Here is a 10,319-nt window from a genome sequence, read left to right as displayed (position 1 = left end):
ACAGTGAATTTACTGACTACGTCATGAACTGATGAAGTTAGGAGATCTCTGGACAAAGATATTCATTCATGGAGATTTCAGGTACAACTCAATTTTTAACATCAGTGGTTAAGCAAACTTTATGTACATTTTTGATTTATTTGTAACATTGATGATGATATTCAACAGATAAATCTGTTTGTTATTTGTTAATAAGTAAATCACTTATTTTTTTAAATGGATACCTAAAATGATAATTAAATTCACAATAAAGTCTAGTGATCACAATATAAATTATCATGCTTATTAATGAAGATTAAAGAAATTTTTTTTACGGGCATCAAGAATATTCCTAGGTAATAGGTTTTTATATAAATGCAAGTATTATACAATTCTCAATCTTCCATTCCAGCTGTGAAATGTGAAATTCCAAAGATCCCTAGAAATGGGACCAGCACATGTTCCCATCCAATTGGAAATTTCAGCTATCACTCAATTTGTGACTTCGGATGTGTGGAAGGTTTCTTGTTGAATGGGTCAGCGAATCTTCTGTGTGAGGCCTCGGGAATGTGGTCATCATCATTCCCAACCTGTGAAGGTAATGTGGGAATTAGATTCAGCTTTAATAAGCATTGTCACTTTGATAATTCCATCACACTGCACTGAACATCTTTAATCATACTGGAGTTCAGATCATGGGTTGGATTTTTGCTAGGTTTGGATTACTTGGAAGCCCATTCAAAATGGTGGACAGGACACTATACTAGAATTCCTGATTTCCATTCTGATGCTTTCCAATTTTTAGGAGTGCCTTTTAGGGATACAAACTGCTTCATACTATGAGCCTGCACTGCGGATACCAGACCTCGGTAACTACATTGTGGAGAAAGGAATGTCACACCCATCTGTCACTATAGGGTTTGTTGCTTCTATATTGTGAGTGGTCGATGAATGGACATAGAAACTCCATAGTTGCACATGGTTATGGGGGCGGGTCACTGGGGGTCGGAGAATCTTAGCAACAAGCCTCATCCCTGCCTTTCGGAGACTTACAGTGCTTTTATTTAAAATATAGTTGGATTGTAGGAAATACATACCTGGCAAAAAAATGCATCCTGTATATTTATATTGATACCACCAACAGCAAAATATAAATTTTACTGCAAAATAAAAGATTCTAATTCCACCTGTGCAGTTGAACAGTGTACCACTCTCAATGTTCCTGACCAAGCAACTATGAGCTGCACCCATCCTAATGGAAACTTCAGCTTCAACTCTACATGTGACTTCCACTGTGCAACAGGGTTTACACTGCAGGGCTCACAAAGGCTCCAGTGCAATGCAACAGGAATGTGGACAGCGATAACCCCCTACTGTGAAGGTACGGACTCAAATAAGACCCACTAATAGAAAGAGAACATTTCAGAAGCAAATTTTAGAACATGTTAGCGGGAACATCCAAATGGTAATTTTTTTTGCATTTGATTTGACATCAAATTCACTAATACAGCATTAATGGAGTTCAGGTCAGGTGTTGGATGCTCACGGTGTTTAGATTACTTGGAGCTCTTTCAAACTGGCAGACAGGTGACTGCTCCAATATTTTCAACCGAATTCCCGAGCTTTCCAATGTTTTCGAGTGCCTTTTAAGAGTACAGACTGGTACACATCATGAGTACAGAACACAGAACACCAGACCTAGCTGACCTCTTTTTTGGAGGTGGAAATGGAACATCCATCTTTCTCTATATGTTCATTGTTTCTATATTGTGTGTAGTGGATGAATGGACATGGAAGTTCCATACTAGCATAGAGGGCTTAGTAGTGATCATATTTGTTGCTCCAACAACAATGAGCAAACTCAAAACCATCCAGATTAAAAAGCAGAGATAACAAGGTGCAGAGCTGGATGAACACAGCAGGCCAAGCAGCATCATAGGAGCAGGATCCCCCAGCATCTGCAGTTCCTACTATCTCTGATAAGCCTTCCTGCTCCTATGATGCTGCTTGGCCTGCTGTGTTCATCCAGCTCTGCACCTTGTTGTCTCAGATTCTCCAGCATCTGCAGTTCCTACTATCTCTGATAAGCCTTCCTGCTCCTATGATGCTGCTTGGCCTGCTGTGTTCATCCAGCTCTGCACCTTATTGTGTCAGATTCTCCAGCATCTGCAGTTCCTACTATCTCAGATTAAAAAGCAGCCCTTTTGCTTGCCCTGCTTCCACACTTTTAATCATTCACTCCATTCTGAGATTTTGATTGGTCAAAATAAGCCAGCATCCATCGAAGGGCCTTATAAAACTGTCAATTAAATATAGTCCACAGTTTCCATCACAGCACTCGAAGTAGCCCTATCGAGCTAAATCCATTTATGAGGTTTGGAATCCTGCCAAACATTCACTATGAGATTCCTTGAACTGTCAACACATAGAGAGCTCGATATAATGATGACTTTGAAGCTGACTGAAACTGAGAAACATCTGTAAATTTTTTAAAGGGTCAGTAAATGAACTCTCAATTAAGGAAGGTGGGCATTTGTACTGTTAGTTCAAAGAGTCAATAAATCTCTAAATTTTGAATTGATGTAAAAATCAAAGAACAGCAACCAGAAGACAAATTGAAACCAGATCTTACAGCCAGATCTCTCTTTTGCAGCAGCAGTGATTGGATCATAATTAACAGTTGGGTTTCTGCTGTCCTCAGCAGTTCTCAAACGAATTCAAGCTACTCGATCTCTACTTCAGTTGAGTTGGCTAACAGCCCGTACCATGAACTCAAAATTGAATTTCTGAATTTATCCAACTCAGGCCCACTCCATAACATCACCATCTTCTTCTTTGATTTATTCATTATGTTTATAATTTTTCTTCTCTTATTTTAGGTACCCTGAAGGAATATAATTCAACAAAAATTATCAGCATTGGTGTTGTTTCTTCGGTCTGCCTAATTTCAGTGTTAAGTGCTGTCATTCTCTTTCAAAAGAAAGGTAACGCTTTTCTTTCCTTAAATTTCACCTTTTTATGCTTTGATCTGTTACTGACCAAAGTTATGTCTCTTTCATGTACACGTAATATAAGTGAAAGAGATGTAATCAATAAGTGATGATTAAATAGCAACGTTATAGGTTTATGGTCAGATAGACTACCCAGACAGCGTATAACTTAAAAACAGGGAAAAAAAATTGTAGGTAACACGATGTGGAGCTGAAGGAACACAGCAGGTCAGGCAGCATCAGAGGAGCAGGAAAGTCGACGTTTCGGGTCAGGGCGCTCTTCAGAAGTGTCGACTTTCCTGCTCCTCTGATGCTGCCTGGCCTGCTGTGTTCCTCCAGCTCCACACTGTGTTATCTCTGACTCCAGCATCTCTAGTTCTTACTATGTCTGAAAAATTTGTAGGTATAGCCTTAATGTCATTTTGCAGCTGACACAGCACAGCGACATGCAGAGGGCATTATTTTAAGATTTTGCAATTATTACTTTCTAATCAAACACGCTAGTTTGCACACAACAGTTATTGAGGCAGATTTTGCTGGAAGGTCTCCTGTTGTGGGTCTTTCTATGGGATTTTGCAAGGCAAGCTGTAGGGTGTAGAACTTCTCAGGAAATCTGGGACGTTTGTAAAGAGAACAAGCAAACTTGTATCTGGGAGCAAATAAGTGTTAAATCAGGTGCATAAAATCAAATAAAAAGAAGAAAAGAAGAATTGGATAAAGAGAGAAAGATAAAATCGGCAGATAGGTAAATTATGAAAGTTTTTATTTGTAAATTTTCACCACTAATTAAAAGCTGATGGAAAAAGGACTCCACAGATGTAAAAGTTAATTTTTCAGTTTCAGAGAGGAATGGAAAACCTTAATCTGGTATTGGCCATCTTCTGGCGAGAGGAGATGACCAGTTTGAAAGTGATCCTACAAATGTACATTGAAACAGAATTATCATGCAATACTTTGTTTATTTGAGAGCTGAGATGCACTTTAATATAATTCCTGCGTTTGCTTTCTAGTGATGAAGAAAGGGTTCTCTCCTATAAGGTAATATTTCATATCTATTTGTGTGAAATAAAATGTACTTCATTTGGCTGATTTTCCAATGTTTGAATTATTGAGTTCATACATGGAATGATGACTGTAGCCAGTAGGTTTGAAACTTTGGCTTCTTATGTATCCAAATGTCTTATTGGGTCATTCATTCACTTGGATCATCAGACAGTAAACCCACTATCGTCTCATTACCGATACTCCAAGTTCCACAGGTTATCCTCTGATCAAATTATCATGCTCTAATTCAACTCTTACTTTCTGTTTCCTACATTTGATTTTCTGATTAATCTCTTCGACTTTGTCTTTTTGTCCCTCTCTTCAGGCATTTCTATTGCTCAGCTCTTCATTCAACTTATTACTCCTGATGTTGACCATTTCCTCCTTTCACTTTGTTCATTTACAGGCCTGACAGCATTGCTTACATTCACTTTTCTCCTCCTCTGACTGTCCACTGGCTTGGTATCACCTAATCATTGGTTTTCTTTTCTCCTCGTTTGAACTTTGTTGTTGACCTGGTGTTATTCATTGATGAAAAGAAAACATTTGAGCAAATCATTTTCATCAATTGCCTCTGTTTCTGTACACAACTTTCTCCTTAATAGGCACAAATGGTCTAAAAATGGTACCAGTGTCTTCAGCCATGTGTGATTGGCTAGTGTCACCATCAATCACACTGTACAATGTTATACAATGTTACCAGCCACTACATGGGAGCTCCTCAGCTGCCTTTGTTTTTGATCAGGAGATTATCCCCAGTACCAGCAGGAAACTGGGAAAAGCAGAGACTGCCTGGATCAGAAGATAGTTTTAGAATTCAGCAAGTCAAAACAGTTTTATTTTCTAAACCATAGCAAAGAGTCATTCCAAAGGAGTCAGAGACTTACATAGAAAATAAGAGTAGGGGTAGGCCATTCAGCCCTTTGAGCCCTCTCACCATTTAATATGATCATGGTTAATCATCTAACTCAGTATCCTGTTCCTGCTTTCTCCCTGGACCCTTTGGCCCTAAAAACTATATCTAACTCATTCTTAAAAGTCTTCAATGTTTTGATCTCAACTGCTTTCTGTGTAAAATAATTCCACAGGCTCACCACCTCTCTCAGTGAAGTAATTTGACTTCATCTAAATGACCTGCCTCATATCCTTAAACTGTGACCCCTGGTCCTGGACTCCCTGGTCATCAGGAACATCCTTCTTGCGTTTACTCTATCTAGTCCTGTTAGAATTTTATAGGATTCTGTGATACACCCTCCTCGTTTTTCTAAACTTCAGTGAATATAATCCTAATTGATCCAGTCTGCCTTCATATTGTCAGTCCTGCCATCTCAGTCTGGGAAACTATTCTATTCATACTACAGCCAGAACATCATTCTCCGATAAGGAGACCAAAACTGCACACAATACTCCAGATGTGGTCTCACCGAGCCCTGTACAATGAAGTATTCACTCAGGTAAATGTAAGTCACTCAGATTAGTCCTGGGAGTACTGAACTGGTGGGACTTCAGTCTAGTGAGCTGGCAATGCAGCTCACAGCCTTTACATGATTATCATTGTAAAAGGATGTTTAAATGAAACATCAAATGCAGTGGAATCTCTAAAAGGAAAGAAATGTCAAGAACCCTTCTATGACCTGTTCAGAAATCTATTTAAGAAAAGTGTGGTTTGATCTTTTACTTAATAAATGTAAACTTTTCTTCAAATTGTAACTCAACTATCAATAATTGTGAATACAATGAATAACTAGTTAACGCCCTGGTTAGACTACCTCCAATGAAGAAAGCATGCACCACATTAGTTAGAATCCTGGGTTTGAAATGCTGTGATTATATTATGAAAACAGCTTCTCACTTTTATTCCTTTATTACAGCACATAAATAAACTGGCCAACTCCAAGACTCAACCAGAAAAGAAAGGGAGTGTTCGAGGGCTGAGACACTTATTTTCTTCACTAGAATTGGAGGATTTTATCACATGACTCACTAGAAAATGCAATATGTATTCAAGTTGAGAACAATACCACCTTTTAAAACAATGGAATGAGATTCTGTTTAAATGTGAAGGTGTGACAATTAAGTTTCTGCATATTGTGAAGAGAGGCCAAAGTTTATGTTCCACATGATCAGTCATCACTGAGCATTTTTGGAGATCCTAGAAACTGCCCTATATCTCATTAAAGCTTCTTAAAATGTGTAAAATATTGGTAAAATTGATTTCCTTTATTCACTAGCTCATTTGGCTGATAAGTGTGTATGAATGGGAGCTCATATTTTTATTTTGCATTAACAAAATGCAAGTCGGTCTTTTTTGTTTTATAAATGCATGCTCAACTCAAGTCTGATTTTTGCCCGAGATTTTAATTTCCTAACCAAGGTAACCAACAACAGTAATGCAGAGCAGGAGAAAAGTCGATGTCGTGGTAGCTGGTAGAAGGCCTAGCTTCCAATGTCATCATTCAGGTCTCAAAACCTCACCACTTAGCCCTTCGACCTAAGTCCCCTGTGTCCTTTGCATGCCCCCCGCCCCATACACCCCATAAACTACTCATATCCTAGAAATCACCTCATTCTCCTTCATAGCCTCCAGGTTATTCCATGATCTCTCATTATCTCCATATCCTCTCTAATCACCCCTTCAAAACTCCCATGCCCTCCCCATACTCACCATATAACCTCCATAGCCACCTACCCATTATTCATTGTATACAAGTTCTCAGAACACTGCAACAGCAAGAGTTGTAATTAAGTGATAAAAATCCTTTAGCAATCATTTCTCATTCAAATCTGTCATTGACACTACATCATAAACTGTAGGCAAATAGAACATGTTCAATTCCTGAAGTATCTATCTAAAACCAAATAAGTTTTTATACAGGAACCAAGATTATGCAATTGTAACTTTTTAAAACTGTCAATCACTCCACTGTCTATCAGGGTCAACAGAGCTGGATTGTCTGTCAGAATGTTTCAGGCTCTTCAATAGATTTTCCCAGAGGTCATAAACTTTCCAAATAGGTGTGTTTTTTGAAGGTCTTCCAAATAATGTGTAAAACTAGAGTAGGAAAAGAAATTCAAATATTCCTGTAGTTGTCACAATTAGAACCCCAGCTTCAGAAGACCGTATTTGAGTGTGCATTTTTTTAACTCACAGCTTTCTCAACCTGTGAAAAGTCCATATGGCAAGAGTGTGGGTTTGGGCAGGCAGAAAACATGTTTTTCCATCAGAAGAAACTTTGTTCAGATTTCATGGCCCAATTCCATTGGAAGATGAAAATCTGACCTGAGAGTTCAGTAGTGACAGAAAGAGCCTCCTTTGATGGTGTAGCTACTAAAAGCAGCACACAGCTGAACTTCTCATAGCAGCAAGTTCCAGACTCAATTCCTGTTCTTGTGCTGAGACATCTAACTTAAGTTGGAGTGCAGTATAACAATGTCCTGACAAGAATTGTATCAGAGAGACTCTCTTTGTTAGCTTGCAAGGAAAGGTCAAGGGAAAGGGGAGATTGGTTTGACATTCTGAAGAGAATTAACATATTTTTCACAACGTTAACAAGTTTCAGCAATAAAGAGAACGTGAAACTGTGACACCTAATGCCTTAAATTTGAGAATAAATTACACAGGAAACAAGACTGTAAAGACATGCAAAGATTTCTGGGGGAAAAGAAATTGAGGGAAGTTGGTGAGCACTTTGGATTGATCTTACATTACAACAATGACTACACTTAAAAAAAATTGCATTGGTTGTAAATTGCTTTGGGTTGTCCTGATGTTATGGAAGGTATTATATATATATATATGCAAGACTTTCTTTTCTTCTGTTTGATTTGTCAAAGAGGAACAAGCTTTTACAGTTTTTGTGTCGCTAACAATTTTCAATGCATTTTGAATGTACCCTTCCAAACTTTACCTCTCATTCTATGACATAATAGCTAGCCAAGCAAATGATTCCAAAATAAATAAGTTAATGTTAGCTACCACAGATTGCTGTTTTCTGTGAATTTAATTAAAATCTACTTTATAATTTTGTATACTGTATGTTGTGATATTTATTGGTTCAATATTCAAAATCTGTTTAGAGCACTGCTTTATTTTAATATATGCTGGCTGCAACCAATTAAGAGTTTCTTGATCTTCTTTGTGAAATAACTCCACAGAAGCCAGTATTCCGTCACCAAGTTACCCTTTATTTTCATGTGCATAGCACTTGACACTGATCCAGCTGCCTCAGAGCTAGCTCTTAAGAGTAAACAGAACCTCTGACACCGCTGTTTATATCTGTCAGCCAAGGCTCCCTGATTGGACCAGATTAACTGCCCTAATCAGGAAACGCGTATTCTATGAGGTCTACCTGGCTCACCTCATTATAACCACTACATCCCTCCCACTGTGTCTGAGGACATAAGCCAGTTCTTTTTTTGTAGTACATCCTGGAACGTTTTAGCACTGGGGTCAGGTTCCTCCAACTCTACTTCTGATACGGGTGGCGTGTAGCACAGGAAATTAATTCTTTTTGTCAGGCAGCAAAGGCATCGAGGTGGTGACATCGGCCGTGTCCATCTCAGATTCCAAGGTATCTTCAACGCTTGTTGGAGAGAGAGAAGCCCAGATTCCAAAACACTCTGAAAGGCAGTCGATGAGCCAGGCACATTTCGCTCCTCTACCATTTATGAGTTTGTAGCTTTCGCATGGTCCATGTGCTTGTTCAGGACTGTCACACTGACCTGAACTTTATATGTCACTGGACCTCACCTCACTTTGACCATGCCTCTTACCTGTGAAGGGCCATTCCCATGATTCCTACACCAAACTGCATACCCTGAAGTAATCTGTCTCTCTTGCTTAGCAGAGTCTTGTGTGTGACATTGGAGTTTCTGATGCCGTTTCACCTTTCCTCTGGGGAAGATCAGATTTAACCCCATTCGCGGAGGCTTCTTCCCATTAGCAATTCTGCTGGAGCTATCCCTATAGTTGAATGAGGGGTGGTCTGATAAACAAATAGGAACTGGTTCAGTTTGGTATCTAGTGAACCTTTAGGCTGTTTCTCTAAGCCTACCTACAAAGTTTGGACTGCTCTTTCTGCCAGATGATTGGATGATGAATGGTATGGAGCTGTCCTTATATGACGAATGCCATTCAATTTTAGGAAATACTCAATTTCCCTGCTGGTAAACAATGGCCTGTTATCTGTAACCAACACTTCCGGGAGTCTGTTTATTCAAAGGATGCATGCAGTTTTTCTACCGTCATCTCCGTGTTTGACGAATTAACTCAATGCATGTTCAGCCACTTTGAGCCGGTGTCCACAATGATTAAGAAAACTGAGCCCATGACAGGACCTGCATAGTTGGTGTCTAACCGAGTCCAAGGTTTACCCAGTTATTCCCACGAGTGTGGGAGAGCTGTTGACAGTACTTTTTGTCCTTGTTGGCACTTTGGGCACTGCCCCACCAACGCAGCTATGTCTGCATCCAATCCTGGCCACCAGACATAACCTTTCACCAACACCTTTATTTTGGAAACCCATTGATGACCCTGGTGGAGTTCAGCTGGTTTCTGGTGGTGACCTTTGCTCAGGGCAATCAATTTTGCCCTCGATAATAACATTCCATCCTCTACTGTGATCTGGTCTCTCTAGATCCAAAAAGGTTTAAGTTCTGATTGTGATAGCCCTTTGCATTCCCCCATCACCACCAGCTGTTTCAGTTTTGCCAGGACTGCATCTCTCTGCGTCCAACGTCTGATATTGTCAGCAGTGACTGGAAATATGCCCAAAACCACTCTTCCTATGGCCGTACTGCTGGTGATGTATCTGCCAGCGGGGGATGGTTCAGTGCATCCACATTTGCTACTTGGCCTCCTGGACAGTGTTCCAACTTGTAATTATATGCATTTAGTATTAGAGCCCACTGCTGAATTCAGCCTGAAGCTATGGGTGTCACTACCTTGTCCTCATTAAGTAGACCTAGCAGGGGTTTGTGGTCTGTTATTATTACAAATTTATGCCTGTAAATATATTTGTGGAACTTCCTAACTCTAAATATGACCGCCAAATCTTCCTTCTCTATCTGGGCATGTTTTAGCTCTGCATTAGCCGAAGCCCTGGATGCATATAACATTGGGTGCTCCTCTCCATTGCGCCAATTATGAGCTAATACTACAACAAAAAACAAAGTTGCTGGAAAAGCTCAGCAGGTCTGGCAGGATCTGTGAATGAGAAAACAGAGTTAACGCTTCGTGTCTGGTGACCCTTCCGCAGAACTGCCAGTTCTGCCAAAGGTGTCAGTTCTGAGGAAGGGTCACCGAAC

The 10,319-nt window shown here is 39.7% G+C and overlaps 1 protein-coding gene across 1 annotated transcript in view; it reads left to right on the top strand.

The window, feature by feature from the left end:
- The window catches only part of LOC109927028 (L-selectin-like), a 22,090-nt gene extending 15,781 nt beyond the window's left edge, over positions 1–6,309 (top strand). Inside the window, exons 5-9 of the mRNA XM_048602242.1 lie at positions 392–577; positions 1,175–1,360; positions 2,859–2,963; positions 3,980–4,007; positions 5,885–6,309. Of these exons, the coding sequence (XP_048458199.1) occupies positions 392–577; positions 1,175–1,360; positions 2,859–2,963; positions 3,980–4,007; positions 5,885–5,891 (512 nt within the window). The 3' untranslated portion in view covers positions 5,892–6,309. The remainder of the gene's footprint in view (positions 1–391; positions 578–1,174; positions 1,361–2,858; positions 2,964–3,979; positions 4,008–5,884) is intronic.
- The last annotated feature ends 4,010 nt before the right edge of the window (positions 6,310–10,319 follow it).

This window comes from Rhincodon typus, chromosome 10 (genome assembly GCF_021869965.1).
Source record: "Rhincodon typus isolate 14 chromosome 10, sRhiTyp1.1, whole genome shotgun sequence".
NCBI lineage: Eukaryota > Metazoa > Chordata > Chondrichthyes > Orectolobiformes > Rhincodontidae > Rhincodon > Rhincodon typus.
The sequence above is the reverse complement of the archived record's forward strand: the minus strand, read 5'-3'. Positions and strand labels throughout refer to the sequence as shown.